The 15,799-nt window shown below is 36.4% G+C and overlaps 2 protein-coding genes, 1 long non-coding RNA gene and 5 other non-coding genes across 10 annotated transcripts; 2 read left to right on the plus strand and 6 right to left on the minus strand.

Annotated features, from left to right (window-relative positions):
• Positions 1-119: 119 nt before the first annotated feature.
• On the minus strand, positions 120-5,902 carry LOC111443357 (cyclin-A2-2-like). 2 transcript variants are annotated; one of them, XR_002710481.1, is made up of 12 exons: positions 5,734-5,902; positions 4,635-4,994; positions 4,273-4,519; positions 3,727-3,860; positions 3,177-3,269; positions 2,753-2,886; positions 2,420-2,495; positions 1,727-1,803; positions 1,613-1,646; positions 1,379-1,463; positions 1,166-1,300; positions 120-511 (listed from the first exon to the last, which is right to left on the minus strand). XR_002710481.1 is itself a non-coding variant. In XM_023081140.1 (12 exons), exons 2-12 carry the CDS (start codon positions 4,932-4,934, stop codon positions 446-448), a joined length of 1,446 nt encoding a protein of 481 aa, XP_022936908.1. In that variant the 5' UTR covers positions 4,935-4,994; positions 5,734-5,901; the 3' UTR covers positions 120-445. The 2 variants fall into 2 exon arrangements, 1 of the variants encoding a protein (XP_022936908.1); XM_023081140.1 differs by having other exon boundaries at positions 1,379-1,528; positions 5,734-5,901.
• A 1,765-nt stretch (positions 5,903-7,667) lies between these two features.
• On the plus strand, positions 7,668-9,008 carry LOC111443131. Its single transcript, XR_002710435.1, has 4 exons — positions 7,668-7,918; positions 7,992-8,199; positions 8,389-8,570; positions 8,681-9,008. It is a non-coding gene; the product is annotated as an uncharacterized LOC111443131 (long non-coding RNA).
• A 957-nt stretch (positions 9,009-9,965) lies between these two features.
• Positions 9,966-14,805, plus strand: LOC111443130 (protein TIFY 8-like). Of its 2 annotated transcripts, XR_002710434.1 has the most exons (7): positions 9,966-10,543; positions 11,457-11,608; positions 11,681-12,120; positions 12,584-12,671; positions 13,270-13,447; positions 13,681-13,913; positions 14,302-14,805. XR_002710434.1 is itself a non-coding variant. In XM_023080796.1 (6 exons), the coding sequence occupies exons 1-6, from the start codon at positions 10,459-10,461 to the stop codon at positions 13,719-13,721; spliced, it is 984 nt and encodes a 327-aa protein (XP_022936564.1). In that variant the 5' UTR covers positions 9,966-10,458; the 3' UTR covers positions 13,722-14,117. The 2 variants fall into 2 exon arrangements, 1 of the variants encoding a protein (XP_022936564.1); XM_023080796.1 differs by lacking the exon at positions 14,302-14,805 and having other exon boundaries at positions 13,681-14,117.
• A 90-nt stretch (positions 14,806-14,895) lies between these two features.
• On the minus strand, positions 14,896-14,967 carry TRNAG-UCC. Its single transcript has one exon. It is a non-coding gene; the product is annotated as a tRNA-Gly (tRNA).
• A 118-nt stretch (positions 14,968-15,085) lies between these two features.
• On the minus strand, positions 15,086-15,157 carry TRNAG-UCC. The gene has a single exon. It is a non-coding gene; the product is annotated as a tRNA-Gly (tRNA).
• Positions 15,158-15,275: 118 nt separating this feature from the next.
• TRNAG-UCC lies at positions 15,276-15,347 on the minus strand. Its single transcript has one exon. It is a non-coding gene; the product is annotated as a tRNA-Gly (tRNA).
• A 186-nt stretch (positions 15,348-15,533) lies between these two features.
• On the minus strand, positions 15,534-15,605 carry TRNAG-UCC. The gene has a single exon. It is a non-coding gene; the product is annotated as a tRNA-Gly (tRNA).
• A 118-nt stretch (positions 15,606-15,723) lies between these two features.
• Positions 15,724-15,795, minus strand: TRNAG-UCC. Its single transcript has one exon. It is a non-coding gene; the product is annotated as a tRNA-Gly (tRNA).
• Positions 15,796-15,799: the final 4 nt, after the last annotated feature.

Below are 15,799 nucleotides of genomic sequence, written 5' to 3' on the forward strand. Positions count from 1 at the left end.
AACAAATGTATTTATAGACAAATTAAGTCACTCTCGAACGTAACAGACACGAACAAACCTTACTAAATTACACAAATCTAAAGTATGAGTCAGTATCCAATGAAGAATAAGAGAGAGGGTAGTCTAAAGAGACTCCCAGCCATGTTTATTCATTTAGGTTTTTGGTACAAAAATGTAAGGCTAAAAGGAAGCAGCCCCATTGCTACAATTACTGAAGAGTAACGAAAGCTAAAGTCACCAATCAATTAACATTGCCATCCAAATGAGCTTTTTGGATTCACAAAAACAATGTATTTCAAGCTATGGGAATATTAATGTACACAAAATATCACAGACACAGATATCTGGAAGAACCAGTTACCAGAGAGCGCAGAGGAGGTGGGGTTCCTCCAAGTCATTGAGATAAAAAAGGATGATGTAGATTATCCTTTTGGCAAGAATGTGATCAATCTTGTTCTTCAAATAGTGATAGAACCGATCGAGACGACGTTAATGTCGCTACGCATTTGAACTGCAAAAAGATGCATCGGATAAGGAACGTAAGTTTAAATTTTGGATTATGTCTATTATGGAACGTTAATAAGACATTGTCATTGAATGAGTATACTAATGTTCCTAACGTGTAAGCAAACTAAGTAGAAGCTTAATCCAAATCGAAACGAACTAAGTAGAAGCCTAATCCAAATCGATATTTACAAAAGTATGGTCATAACAAGTAAGAGAAGCCTAATCTCAATCGAAACTTCTAAAAGTATGGTAATAACAAGTAAGCGAACTAAATAGAAGCCTAATCCCAATCGAAACTTCTAAACGTATGGTAATAACAAGTAAGCGAACTAAATAGAAGCCTAATCCCAATCGAAACTTCTAAATGTACAGTAATAACAAGTAAGCGAACTAAATAGAAGCCTAATCCCAATCGAAACTTTTAAATGTACGGTAATAACAAGTAAGCGAACTAAATAGAAGCTTAATCCCAATCAAAACTTATGGAAAAAAAATATCAATTTTACCGTTGAATTGCACAATTTAAAATAGTTTATCAAAATAATTTCCAAAAAAAAAAAGCTGAGCAGAAACATCATGCTATCAGCCAGAGTATTCATTATGATCCAACGGTCTCAAAACAGAACAAAAATAGAGATTTTTTTGTTATTGTTATTACCTTTGGTTGTCTATACTTCTGACGTATGGCATTTAAGGGGGAAGCACTGGCGTTAAGTTGCAAGTCTTGGAGGGCAAGCACAACAGTCTTCAGCTCAGAAGCGTTGTAACATGTATAGTGCTCCAGAGTTGGATTCTGTAAGAAATACACAACAAAATCTGAGACAAAATTATTCTTAATAAATTATAGATATCACAAGAGTGAAGCACAGACCCAGGGATGATCCGATTGGTCGAGTGTCCATCTTGCAAGAAAAACGGCGGATGCGGCGATCAGTGAAGGAAGGAACTTTAGGAAGCTGTATTCAACAAGAGTCAACTCAGCTAAATAATTGGCCAAAAACTCAAGTTCAATGCAAGGAACCTGATTGCAAAATAGTTAAAAATGTCACCATTAGCTATCGTTTTTGATATAAAGAAATGATAATGATATTAGGATAGAGTATACCTTGTAAGAAGCATGAGCCGATTGTATGAATCTCCTGTAAATTTGAAATATCCAATTTAGTTTAGATGTCAATATGCCAATTTAAAGCATCCAAGAATGGTGACAATATAATACCTTAGAAATGTCTTTGTAGTGGGAACAGATAGCCGAAAGTGCAGTAAGTTCAAAACTTTACTCTCCATTTCTACCACCTGTTAACAAACACTTCAATCGTGAATATTCGACTGTTTTGGTCCGTTGGATCAAAAATGATACAACAACGTTCAACTATGTCTCTTCTAGGAATATGAATAATTCTCCTATTCAAATTGACTCTGTAGTTTCTATTAATCCTGGGAGTTTCCGGGTTTTGGGTTTGAAAACATCTTCCTAGGAGACGCGTTTTAAAAACTTTGAGGGAAAACCTGAGAGAGAAAGCCCAAAGAGGACTATATCTGCAAGCGGTGGGATTGGGGTGTTACATATACTAAATCCTTATTCTATACTCACAGGTCCCTCGTGGTAAGACAGACATTCTTTCACTCGTTTGATGATGCAAACGAGCAGATGTATATCAAACATTCTTCCCATATAATTTTTTCCCTTAACATCATGAGTGAAGGGTTGTCACAAGTTTACAAGAGGACATGATCCATCTAACTAGGTTGCTCAAATTATGATTAAGAACAACAGATACTAAATGCACGAATAATTTTGAAATGGTTCCGTTTAAAATCACTCTAAAGCACACATCTAATCATTTAAAATCAGTTTTGATGATGTCAAGCATAGTTAAAGTACAAACTAACCAAGCAGCAAAATGTGTACCTCTCTTTTTGTGTAAGTATTATCTGTAATGAAGCAGAAATCTTCCACTCCTGGAGCACAGATCTCCTCATATTTTCTTCAAGTGAAAGGAAACCAACCAGCTCAATAAGTACAATGGTAAAAATGAAAATTTTTAAATTTTGAAAGTTAACAATTGTCAAATTTGTTGCCTTCAATTTTCATTATTCTACATGTATCTAAACAATGAGGGAAAATATACTACATCCTTACTATTTAGCCTATGTTTATAAATAATGGTTCCCTCTGACAAAGCTTCTACATGAGTTAATTTCTCTAGTGGATATTTGTACGAAAGGTCTGATCAAAACTTACGATGCAATTAGCATGCTTGCAACACCGAGAAGCTGGAGACGCTTTCTTTCAATACAATTTCGAGAGAGAAACCGATCAATAACATTCACAGTGAGGTAGAGTGTATCTGGAACCAGCTTGTATTCGTCAGAAACCTGAAAAAAGAGTTGATCATCAACAAAATTGACATTGACAAAATATTTTTGTTTAACTATTCCAAGCACATTGGTATTTACAGCACAAGTATAGACGAGTATGCCATGTAATGGTCAGAAAACTAATAGTAAGCATTTCATTAAAAATAAAACTAAACTAAAAAAAATGAATTCAAAGCGTTCTATTATCCCATGTAAAGGATTTTTGTCAACTTCGTGTCTTTATGCAAGTTCATCACTATAACATATCAATTTGGTCAAATTAAAGCTGCAACAGTGATGAAACGGACCTCTATAAGCCAATCAACCAGTATTCCTCGCATGTCTGCAGTGATATCTTGCTGCAACTGTTCCATATAGGTAGTTGAGGCCCTTTGATCAAGCTGAAAATAGTAGAAAAAATTCAGCTAAAAGCGTCAATCAGTCATTTTTATATAAACTGCAATCATCTAAAGTGTTTCTTTCAAAGAACCAATTCAGCTGCTTCCTAATAATTTCAGAAGTTTCATATTTCCCTTTACACTTTAGAAAATCTACTTTCAGGTGAAAGAGACAATACAAAGCAGAATGTCACCGTCTCCAGATCCTAAGTTGGCTTGGCTCGCTCAGTGTTGAGTGAGTACTGCACAATCGTCAAATTCGCTGCCAAGAAAAGTGCAATTGTGACATGGGCATCCTCTCGTCTATATTTTTTTTTTACTAATGGACGACCCTATAGTCAGAAGTTTCTTATTTCCCTTTTACTAATTATGACCGATGGCCTTAGATGAATGCAGCATCTGTATTAACTATGTCAATGTAACAATGGCCAATAGTGAACGGCAAGTCCTTAATACAAACCTCCGTCACACGTATTCTGTCATATATGTCTGGAGCATATATGCTGCATGATTGAAGACATTTGGTGTTTGAATCAATGTCTATAACACCTGTATCACTTGATGCTGCCGATTGTTCAGATGCCATATATTTTTCTGCAAAATTTTACAATGGTATCACTGTCTCTCCTTGCTAATTCAAGGCCGCAATGCTTATATGCTACGTTAATATGATGTTCAACTGCCACTGACATTATTTACATAATGCTATCAATAGAATTGATGATTAACAGTTCACTTCATGAAGGACACATTTCCATTAAATTTTTGTATGATGTTCAATTTTCCTACAAAACTAGAACATTCTGCGAGCTAATTAATTGTGCTCTACCACAAACATTGCAGATACAGTTCTTGCAGCAGACTGAGCATCAAATTGTAGGTCAATTCTTTTTCCAAAAGAAGGAAAAAAGAAGTTTAGAATTAATCATCCATTCTTCAAAGTTCAAACCATAGTGCATAAAGACAACAAATACAAAGTCACTGTAATTTTAGAGAAGTTGCATACCATTCGGCTGAGGGATAGATTCTTCTGAAGATACAGAGAGAACCATATCTAAAACTCCACATTCTCCGCTGGTGTGACAAAGAGTTTCTCTTAAAGAGACCTCTCGCGATTCTACCACCCTTATTTTAGATAAGTCCTCAGCTAATCTTGTGTTTTCATCTTCTTCTGCTCCTAGAATTTCTACAGGAGCATTTAAAGGCGCATTTGCCTTAGCTTTAGCAGAAATTCTTCTAGTTGGTTTGTCACCCTGTCAAACCGTGGTCATTAGCAGTTAAGAATTGCCTATATCGACAGCGCCAGCATGAGTCACATCAACATTTCACAAAGAAACAACAAAACATAAGTCAAAGATTCAAGTTCACCTGAATATTAGAAGCATTTCTGCAATTCTTATCAGAACCTTTGGTGGAAATGTTAGTCACATCCTTGAGCACTGCTCTTCTTTTATTAGGAAGGCCACTGGAAGAAATTGAACAAATAGAACAAATATTAATATCATCAGATGCCACTCTTTTTGAGTTAGCTCGTACAATATGCTTCTGAACTCCAGAAGATTTTGAGGAGCATGGAACGTCTCCTGATTCGCTTAATTCTTTTGCCCGTGCTCTCGTGATTCTACCAGAGCGATCTTCAACTTGAAAATTAACGTTTACGATACTCATTTCTACTGCCTTGAAGACCAGCGGTTCATTACAGAAGATCAAAAATCATTTTCCTTGAAGCTGCATAGCCAACATAAAATAAACGGGTAAGAACGATCGCTAAGTGATGACACTTCTAGAGAAAATTTTCAATAACGTGCATAACTGCTATGACACTCGATCCGTGATTTATTCTATGGCTAAGTGATGAAGCTGTTACAGTGCAAATAAAAGGCAAACGAAAGATCGTTTCGAGTACCTTCTACATTTTCAAACAAGCTTACGAACATAGATAATAACTATCATAAACATTAGACATCACGACAGCCCGAGGTGCAAACCTTATATGTTTATTTTTATCCTGCACCGTACAAAACTTCCTATCTCTCCTCTCCCTACCCCCACCCACCCAATACAAATCCTCTCGCCATCGCCGCCCATGAAACAGGGAAGAAGAAAACACTCTCGCTTCCAAAAACTTGATAAATCAAATTTCCGGCACCAAAACGAAGAACATGGACGCAACAACAAGAAATCAAGAAGTAAGCTCAAGAATCCGCATGATTTAAACGGAAAGACAAAGGCCAGATCATTAAACGTAAGCTAGATTTCTCAATACACTTAAATAAAACGAAAATCGGCGTTGTGGATCCAGGCCATGCACAAAAACCAAGTAAATCGAAACGTCCACAATAATCATCCTTCATCATAGTTTCGAAACCGCTAAAACATCCAAACAAACGTTTAAACACACAAAATAAATACTCGTAAAATTCAGAGAAAGAGATCAAAACAATCTCAATACAAAGCTTGAGCTTACAGGCTGACAAGAGCTCCACGTCCTCCAATGGCGGTCTACAGAGCTCTCAGCAGAATTACAGAGAAAGAGCGGGAGAAGCTGAGCTTTGGACAGAGAGAGAGAACCATTGCGAAATGAGAGAGATAAATATAGAGTGGAGAGCGTCAAAGGAGCGTGAGCGGGAGACGAAGGTACAGTTTGAACTTCCATTTTAAAAAAATATATATTTAAAATAATAAATGCAATAATTTTATATTATTAAAATATTTTATTTAAATATATCCTCGCGCTATTTTATTTTCCGTTTCCCTTGACTTCCAGAATGTTGCTTGCCAGTTCCATTTTCCTTTTATTTATTTATTTATTTATTAATATTTAAGCTCTTTTTTACAACTTTATTTACTTTTTTATACCAAATTTTAAATTTTTTAACAAATAATTATTTTAATTTTGCTATTTTCAGAAGAAAAAATAATAGAAAATTATGGTAATTTTTTAAAAATAAAAAACAAAATCTTTCTTATTTTATTTTTTAAAAGTAAGCTTATAAATGCTGCTTATATTTATAAAAAAAATTATATCTCTTTTAATCTCATTATAAAATAAGGTAAGCTAATTAAAATATATATAACTAAATTTAGATACTTGAAGTAAATAAATTAAATGACAAAAATTTAAATTTAATATAAAATTGTAAGATTATATCAATTTGAATAAACATTAACAAAGTTATTTAAATAATTAATTTGTGATAAATTAAATAATTTTTCGTTCAAACTTTATTTTATTAAACCTTCAGTATTTTTTCTAATAATTTTATTTAATTTTTATAAATAGATTCAATTGGAATATTTTTTATCCATGATAAATTTTAAATTTATGAAATAAAAACAAAATTGGGCTTGTTGATAAAATTTAATTATTTGTATAAAACTATTTAATAAAATAAGAGGGAAAATAGTAAAAATGAGTGATTATTTACAATTATAATAAATATTAAAGGAAACAAAAATAATGTTTGGTCTGGATTTCACAATCCACCTTTCTTGGGGGCTCAACGTCCTATTTTGGCACACCGCTCAGTGTCGATACCATTTGTGACAGCTTAAGTCCACCGCTAGCAGATATTGTTCGCTTCAGCCAATTATATATCAACATTAGTCTCACAGTTTTGAAACGTGTCTACTAGGGTGTAACGACCCAGATCCACCGCTAGCAAATATTGTCTTATTTGGGCTTTCCCTTTCGAGTTTCCCCTTAAGGTTTTAAAATGCGTCTACTAGGGGAAGGTTTCCACACCATTATAAATGGTGGGTTGTTCCAAACGTGGGACATCACAATCCACCCCCCTTTAGAGCCAATGTCCTCGTTGGCACTCTTTCCTTCCTCCAATCGATGTGGGACCACCCCCAAATCTACCCCCTTTGAGGCCCAACTTTCTTACTAGCATGCTGCCTCGTGTCTACTCCCCTTCGGGGAACAGCGAGAAGGCTGACACGTTGTCCGGTCTCTGACTCTGATACCATTTGTAACGATCCAGATCCACCGCTAGCAAATATTGTCCTCTTTGAGCTTTCCTTTTGGGCTTCCCCTCAAGGCTCTAAAAAGTGTCTGCTAGGGGAAGGTTTCCACACCCGTATAAATAGTCGTTTATTCTCATTTCCAACCTGTGGGACATCACATAGATAGAGATTTCCACGACATTATAAAAAATGTTTTGTTTCTGTTTCGAATGAGATATAAGACACTGAGTAATACCTTACATATAAAAATCAATAATTTAAGGTTTAGAGATATAATAAAGTCACATTAAGTGACAATTCTATGTCAATATTAAATTTGTACCTTGGGTTAAACTTTAATATATAATGAATTTCGAAGAAATACGATATTAAAGTTATATTATTTTTATCAAATTTAATTAAAAAGCTTTAACTTAATCCATAAAAAAAACCTTGTTCTTACTCCGAAATTCGAAGCAAGGTATGCGCCGAATGAGTTTCCGATCACGTTGCTCTTTGGACCGGACTGGAATCGTGAGAGTTCGAGGCTGTTGAAAGCTGTTTTCGATCATTTCGAATCGTCTCTCATGTTCTTGTACTCGCAAGTTCGAGCCTGTTGGATTTTATTCTGTTCCTACGAGACATTGTTATCTGCCTCATCAACGTGATTGCGAAGTGGAGGGAGTTTGAAGGTTATATGCTTTGTAAGATGCATAAGTTTGAAGAATTTTACACGATTTGTCGAGGAATTGTTTCTCAATATCTTGCTTTCTGCAGATTGCACGATGAATTCCATCTGAAATTGTTTCTCGAGGAATTGTCTTCTACAATTGTTTTTTGATTTGTCGAGGATTTGTCGAGGAATTGTTTCTCAATATTTGTCGAGGAATTGTTACCTGATATGTATAATCAAAATGCCGAATCTCTCCGTGCTAGAAGAACATCTATTGTTCGTAAAGCTGTGGCAATGTCTGAAATGTTGAAGGTCTGTATAAACCCTAGAGTGCTTGTCAAACGCAGAATTCCATCTGAAAATGCTGTATTTAGTGCAAATAGATCGATAATTGATGTCAAGAAGAAATCCAATCCCTGAATGTTTGAATCCATATACCTAAATTTTTCTCTGTTCATTATCCGAGCACAAGATGACTTGAGCTACATAATTTTTCCACAGGAATCTCTGGAGAAACTCCAACAAATGGATCAGCTTAGAGGATTATTTGTAATTGAACGAAGAGCTTTCAAGAATTCAGATGAAATTTGAATGTGGAACAGAACGTAATTTCGCTCGAGTTGTCAAAGGAAGAACAAGTAGACGGTTGGCGATCGACTTTTGAGCCGTTCAAGAACAACACTGTAATCCAAATCCTCAACTCTGATTTTCGCATTTCATTTTGCTAAATCTCTTTTGTTTCTCATATCTGTAATCCGAATCATAAACCATTTGCTGAATTTCAACTATGAAGTCAGATCATGGGACCAAAATTGGCTAGGCAGAGAGAAAAACAAGGATGGAAGTGTTGAATTATTCAAGCACATGACAAATGTGAGTGTTGCTGAAAAGCAAGGTTTTTCAACAGAATGATGATGAAACCCACAATTGTTGGGAACTGCTTTTGCAACCGAACTCTGTTGAATTGCATCATTGTCCATTAGCAATGTCAAGGGGAGCTTTGTCAATTTGCGCGCTCTCTGATTCGATCGGAGTATTCAATTGATTCCTTAACTTTGCTCGTGCACAATGTTAACGATCTTTGGATGAACTAATGCGAATAAGTGCAAGCCTCCATGCTCGAGAACACTCTGTGCTGACTACGCTCAGAGACACGAAAGCACATGTAATACTTCAGTTTGCTTGTTATAGTTACCACGTGTTTAATAGATTTCTGAATTTACTTGTTATAGTTACCACGTGTTTAATAGATTTCTGAATTTACGCGTAAACGGCCTCTTTGAATCGTTTTTCTATGGTTCCTTGTAAGATCATCTCCTTTTTCAAGTTCTTTGCAACTAATTTGCTTGGGTCTGAAGTACAATTTCCCAACTTTTTAGAAGGGTTTAGATTCTAAGTTCGATTGTGTTAGTTAATTATTAGCTTTAGTAATCTTCAATCGAGTCATGCTTTGCCTTTTGATTATAATTACAAATTTTTTTTTCTCGAACTATTGTTCGCTCTTATCCTTTTGGATTAAATATCATACCACCTCAAAGTGGGGATTTCGAATCTGAAACATAATGTTGTATTAAACATCTCGTGACAGAGGAAATGAGCGTATGTGAACTCTGTGAACAATTTGGTGGTGATCAATCATAGAAACTCAATGGTTAAACGCTATTTACTTGGGTGATCTTTTAGAATTTTTTTTTAGAACATATGCGAGTAACAACAAAACAAAACATGTTGGAAGGACCCGTGACATGCGAATGATTCGAATCCGGGCATGGGGTCGTTATCCGTCTACTCATATTCTCTATCTATTTTAAAAATTTTATGGATATATTTTTAAAATATTATTAATCTTAAAAAGTATTTTTTAATTTTTAATTTTTAAAGATGAAGGATATTTTTGAAGTTCATTTTAATACATTCAAAGTTTAAATATATTTGTTAAATAAAATTTTAATGTTTTCCTTCAAAATTATAATATTTTTTATTTAAAAAAAAATAAAAGTATTAATGAAACTATAATATTTTTTTTTATTAATTTAAACTATTTTAAATACAAATAGCCAAAAATCAAACACTAAATTTTCTGAAAGTTGGATAATTGGATTGATCTCGATTTCTTTTCCAAGTGGAAGGAGCTGCTCTCATCGTTCAACACTTAGCATCATTGATATTTCTCTGAACAATTCCTTTCTCCATGTGATTTTGATGAGCTCGACGCCGGTTCAATTTTTGGTTCTCGCGCAACAAAATTGTTGACGGCGAGCTACAAACCAACAAACTCACTGAATTTCTCATTGTTTAATCAGAATCCGATGAAGTTAAGAAACTGAATCCCTCACCGGCGCCGGCGTCGGAAAGTTTCTCAAGATGCTTTTCTCTGCTCTTTATCTCGAGAAAAGAGCCTGATTCTTTCAGTTTCCTCTCTCTTCTGATTCTTTTTGCCTTTTTGTTTTTCTGTATGTTTCTTTCCAAAAACCGAGTTTCCTGTCTTTTGTTTTTCTCTACACTCTTGCTCTTTATGCAGAGTGAAATGGATGCTTTCGTGAAGAGGCATTGCTTGTGGTTCTGTCTCTAATGGCTCGTCAGGGCGCCGATTCCAATGCTGGCTACTGCAGCAATGGTGAGGAGGAGAAGAGTACGAGACAGGTTCAACAGCTAGGTAATGCGATCTTCCATGATTTTCTTGTCATCAGGACCAAAGATGCCTCTGAACTTTTGTCAGCGAAGACGCCGGATGTAAGTTTGTCAGCGGCATCGACGCCGCCGTTGGCCTTGGCTTCTTCTAGCTGTGGCCGTGAACTCCTCTCCTCCGCCTCCGATCTTGCTTCTGAGCTGTTTGTTAACAATCGCCGTCTTGAATTTGCTTTTTTCTAGGTTATTTAGTGTGTCCTGGTTTCTGTTTGAATGATTTTGTTGAATTGCTTCTTCTTTTGGCTTGAATGACTCCGAAATTTGTTGATTTTCCTTTTGTTTTGATGAATATCCCGATCATTATCGTCTTCTCGATGCTTATCCAATCCTCATTGAGGATGTTTGTTCATTTTTGGTTGAATTTTTGAGTAGGCAGCTTTTGATTATAAAATATTGATTTTCATGTGTGAACTCATCTTTTCTGTTTAAAATTGACTTTCGTGGTTTTATTAAATTTTTCTTCCTGCAAACGTAGAATTTCTGTCTGCAATCCTCTTTCCCTTTGCTCTTTATGTCACTGTAAAGTGTAATGGATTGGTTTCTGTGAGGTCACCATTGTTTACAAGCTTTCTGAAATACCTCTTTTTCGTTCATTCTTCTCAACACTAAGTGCTATTCTGAGATGGAAACTACAGTTAATTTTCCAGAATCTTCCTTTCTCCATTGTTAATTTCTCCCTACTCAGGCCAGAAATTTCATTCAGCTTGAACATTTCTCCATGAACAGAACAAAGTGACGCGCATGCTTTATTTTGATTTCATCTTTCAAGCTTGTACTCAACTTATTGATATATTTGATCTTGAATCCTTTCTGTGATTATTTGCTTACTTGATTCTCATATGACGTAAGATTTACTCTGTTCCTCTCTTCGTGATCGATAGAAAATCAGGTGGGAGATTATCTTGAAGGAGTTCCATTCTACAGTCCGAGGAATGAAATTTCTGGACCTGAAAATAGAAACCGAATAGCAGGGATCAAACGAAGTAATCCAGATTCTGCTTTCATGGAGTCATATAGAAACCAAATTCCTCATGTAAGCCTCTGATTCTCATGTAAACTTTCATGGAAGTGAAAAGCACTTATAATTTTGTTTAAACTTCATCAGATTCTACAAAACGGAGCTGGTGGAGATCGACCAAGATACAACGATAATGATGCGGTTTACAGTATGCAGCCACCAAGAATTGCTTCTTCTTCACTCACACAACTCTCTCCTGGCACTAGATCTAATCCTAGCGTTTCCAAATGGGAGAGGCCTATTCCGTTGAACATGAGTTTTGCACCAAATTCTCCACTTGGGAGTCAGTATGTGCCGCGTGTTCATCAAGTAGCTTCCAATTCTTCCAGAGATTTTAATGTTTCTCCTTCCAGTATTTCTCAGTCTGCTGCTGATGAAGGATCTAGAACTGGGATGAAAACCCCTGGACTTCTAAGTAGCTTTAATGGCGGACACGATGGGATGCACTCATATAAGATGTTGCTAGGTTGTGACAAGCAGAAAACCAAGACTGAAGGTTTAGCATACAAATCTTCGAACCCTCCAAGGTAAATTCCAGACCACATCATTGAAAATTGTGTTTGTTCTTAGCATCATTTTCATCTTTCTTTTAAGTAAATTTGAGTTCTTAACAAATTTTCAAAAACTAAAATATGTTTCTGAATACTAGTTTCGGTGTGTATGTATATGACCTTGGAACGTTGAAAAATGTCTAATAGATTTCTGAATTTTCAATTTTTGTGTTTGGTCGTCTCGATCTTTAAAATGTGAGTAATAGATTCTTAAACTCTTATTTCATGCTATTAAGTTTTTAAATTTTATTACACACTTTTGAAATCTATGTATCTACCGAACATAAAATTGAATTTTTAGGTTCTATTAGACATAAAATGATCAAATTTTGTATACGTTGTATAGATCCATTAGATTAAAAAATTGAAAGTTTAAGGGTCTATTCGATACAAAATGGAGTCTAAGAGTGGTTGCTTGTTAAACAATCTATTGTGGCAGTCAGCAGGGTGTTGATTCTAACAACAGACAGATGACTATTTTCTATGGTGGTCAAGCTCATGTTTTTGACGATGTCCATCCAAACAAGGTAGTTTTCTTATCTCGCAATGGCTTCTTGGTTCAAAAGTATTCTTTATACTATTTTTCGTGTTTGCTCGAACTTTTGAACGGATAAGCTTACCGTGCATGCTTCATAAACACTCGTCGACTTTGGCTATGATAAAATTTTGAATCAAATGAGCAAGTGGCAACATACATTAGTGAAATAATCATTTAATTACAAGTCAAGAAGCATGTATATGTTCGAGGATCGTTGGGAAGGAGTCCCACATTGGCTATTTCCGCTCATGGGTTTATAAGTAAGGAATAGATCTTCATTGATATGAGACCTTTTGAGGCCCAAAACAAATCCATGAGAGCTTATGCTCAAAGTGGATAATATCATACCATTGTGGAGAGTCGTGATTCCTAACCGTATAAATTTTGTTCCACATCTTTGTTAGAGAAAACTTTTCGTTTTAGAGTATATATCCATCTCGAGCACCCGACCAAGCTTTATAAGGAAGAATCATGTATGCATATTTAATCACTTGAATGTAAGATGACTTTACTCATGGAGAAATTCTTTTTTTTTTTTTCTGTTAATTGTCCATTAATCTTGGTGGTTGCTGCTGCATATTTTTCAGGCTGATATTATAATGGCCTTAGCAGGATCAAATGGGGGATCTTGGTCAACAACCTTGGCACCTAAACTGAATGTAACTGGGATATCTAGTGACCAGGAATCAGCTCATGGAAAGTTATTTCATAGTTTGATATCCACCAGTCGAGGAGTCGGCGATATTCCTATCTCGACGCAAGCAGGTGATTCTAACTTATAACGAGATCGAATTATCTAATTAATTATGATCAACAACAAAGTATATTGCTATACGTATAGTCTCCAAGTTTTGTTACAATTAGTTTCCAGGTTGGACGATAAGACTCTGTAATATCATTAGCATTAGAACTTCTGTTGCAGTCTTTCATTTATAGGTTCAATTTAATGCCCTTTATACATTATAATTGACAAACCAAAACCAACATCCTGGCTGTAGCTGTTGGTGATCGTGCAGCGAAAGAGACCCGAGAACCGTAAAAAGAGAGACGAGTCGTAAGATTGCTGTGAGAATCAATCTCATTGCCATTTTTGTCTATCAGTTGCTTGTTTTTGCAAATAGAAGTCGATTATACGACAACGATGGCTTTCGTTCCATCCCCGTCCAACCGTCACCATTCTCGTGCCTTTTGTTCGCAACAACCGACCAGGATGATCATCATGCAGCAAGAGGTCAGTACCCAAAACTTAGGGGTAAAGGGATTTATAGTGGAAAATCTTGTGTTGTTAAGTCCAATTTCATCAGCAGCATTCTCATTATACATTGCTTCAAAGCTTGCTATAAAATTTCCCATATTATATATTGTGACAAGTAGAGGAAATTATTGTTAGACCTTTCTTGCCCCTAATAAGATACAATATATCATAGAAGCACTCTTTCTGCCAAGGGTATTTTGGTCATTTTGTTACTAAGGTTAAAATGGTAGTTTTAGCCTTTCATGCCACTTCGGTAAAATAAGATAATGTTGTACTGCATGTACTACAGCAACGCCTTCTGAATAAAGCCAATCTGTACTGCTGCATTACATTTCAAATCTTTTGTTCAATTTTGCCTATACAGAGAATTATTCACGTCGATCATAGCGATCGGCAAGTCGCCATTGATGTGATTTGGAGATGTTTATAGAGAGAAACAGTATTTGGAGATGATTTTAGAAGAAGTTACTTGAATTGCCGGAGCATATGCGATTGCCTTCCACTTCCGGCGCTGCGACGGCCTCGGGAGGCTCTCAGGGCACGATGATCTCGAGCGAATTGGCTCTCCATGAAGCGCATTGTCTTTTGTCGCTCCATCTCGAGATCTTCACACGCCTAGAATCGACCAGTTGCGGCGGCGATTCGAGAGCCAGAGATTCACCGGAACCGAAGACGTCGCCCGCCGAGTTCGATTGCGAGAATCAAGCTCGCTAAACCTAAAGCACATCGGAGTCAGTTTCTCCATTGTAGCCATTATCTCTGATGTTTATTTCTCGAAGAAATAGTCTAACAAATAAGGACGAGCGGGGCTGCAAGTGTGATGCTTATATGTAGACAGTGTGGTTTTGGGAAACGTTGGGAGTTACATAGACTACCGAACAAGGCAACTATCCTCATAGTGAGAATGAAGATCAAAATTGCATTGAGTTACCGTGATAGTGACACTGAAGCTCAAAATTGCGTTTGCCGGGAGTCGAACCCGGGTCTATTGCTTGGAAGGCAATTATCCTAACCGTTGGACTACAAACGCTAGAGTTACAATGATAGTGACTGTGAGCAAAGACCTGGACACGGTATCCTAACCATTGGAAGGGAATGAAGTTCAAAATTGTATTGAGTTACCTTGATAGTGAAACTGAAGCTCAAATTGCGTTTGCCGGGAGTCGAACCCGGGTCTATTGCTTGGAAGGCAATTATCCTAACCGTTGGACTACAAACGCTAGAGTTACAATGATAGTGACTGTGAGCAAAGACCTGGACACGGTATCCTAACCGTTGGAAGGGAATGAAGTTCAAAATTGTATTGAGTTACCTTGATAGTGAAACTGAAGCTCAAATTGCGTTTGACAGGAGTCGAACCCGGGTCTATTGCTTGGAAGGCAATTATCCTAACCGTTGGACTACAAACGCTAGAGTTACAATGATAGTGACTGTGAGCAAAGACCTGGACACGGTATCCTAACCGGACTACAAACGCTAGAGTTACAATGATAGTGACTGTGAGCAAAGACCTGGACACGGTATCCTAACCATTGGAAGGGAATGAAGTTCAAAATTGTATTGAGTTACCTTGATAGTGAAACTGAAGCTCAAAATTGCGTTTGCCGGGAGTCGAACCCGGGTCTATTGCTTGGAAGGCAATTATCCTAACCGTTGGACTACAAACGCTAGAGTTACAATGATAGTGACTGTGAGCAAAGACCTGGACACGGTATCCTAACCGTTGGAAGGGAATGAAGTTCAAAATTGTATTGAGTTACCGTGATAGTGAAACTGAAGCTCAAATTGCGTTTGTCGGGAGTCAAACCCGGGTCTATTGCTTGGAAGGCAATTATCCTAACCGTTGGACTACAAACGCTACA

The sequence above is a fragment of the Cucurbita moschata genome, unplaced genomic scaffold (genome assembly GCF_002738365.1).
Source record: "Cucurbita moschata cultivar Rifu unplaced genomic scaffold, Cmos_1.0 Cmo_Scf00005, whole genome shotgun sequence".
NCBI classification, from domain to species: Eukaryota; Viridiplantae; Streptophyta; class Magnoliopsida; order Cucurbitales; family Cucurbitaceae; genus Cucurbita; species Cucurbita moschata.

What these genes read in the sequence shown, in the direction of transcription:
- LOC111443357 (XM_023081140.1), bottom strand. Translation starts at nt 4,934, where the DNA reads ATGAGTATCGTAAACGTTAATTTTCAAGTTGAAGATCGCTCTGGTAGA. An exon ending in ATCTATCCCTCAGCCGAATG is followed by an intron (nt 3,861 to 4,272) that starts GTATGCAACTTC and finishes AAAATTTTGCAG; the next exon opens with AAAAATATATGGCATCTGAA. An exon ending in ATACTTACACAAAAAGAGAG is followed by an intron (nt 1,804 to 2,419) that starts GTACACATTTTG and finishes GTTTGTTAACAG; the next exon opens with GTGGTAGAAATGGAGAGTAA.
- LOC111443130 (XM_023080796.1), top strand. Translation starts at nt 10,459, where the DNA reads ATGGCTCGTCAGGGCGCCGATTCCAATGCTGGCTACTGCAGCAATGGT. An exon ending in ATAGAAACCAAATTCCTCAT is followed by an intron (nt 11,609 to 11,680) that starts GTAAGCCTCTGA and finishes AAACTTCATCAG; the next exon opens with ATTCTACAAAACGGAGCTGG. An exon ending in ACGATGTCCATCCAAACAAG is followed by an intron (nt 12,672 to 13,269) that starts GTAGTTTTCTTA and finishes CATATTTTTCAG; the next exon opens with GCTGATATTATAATGGCCTT.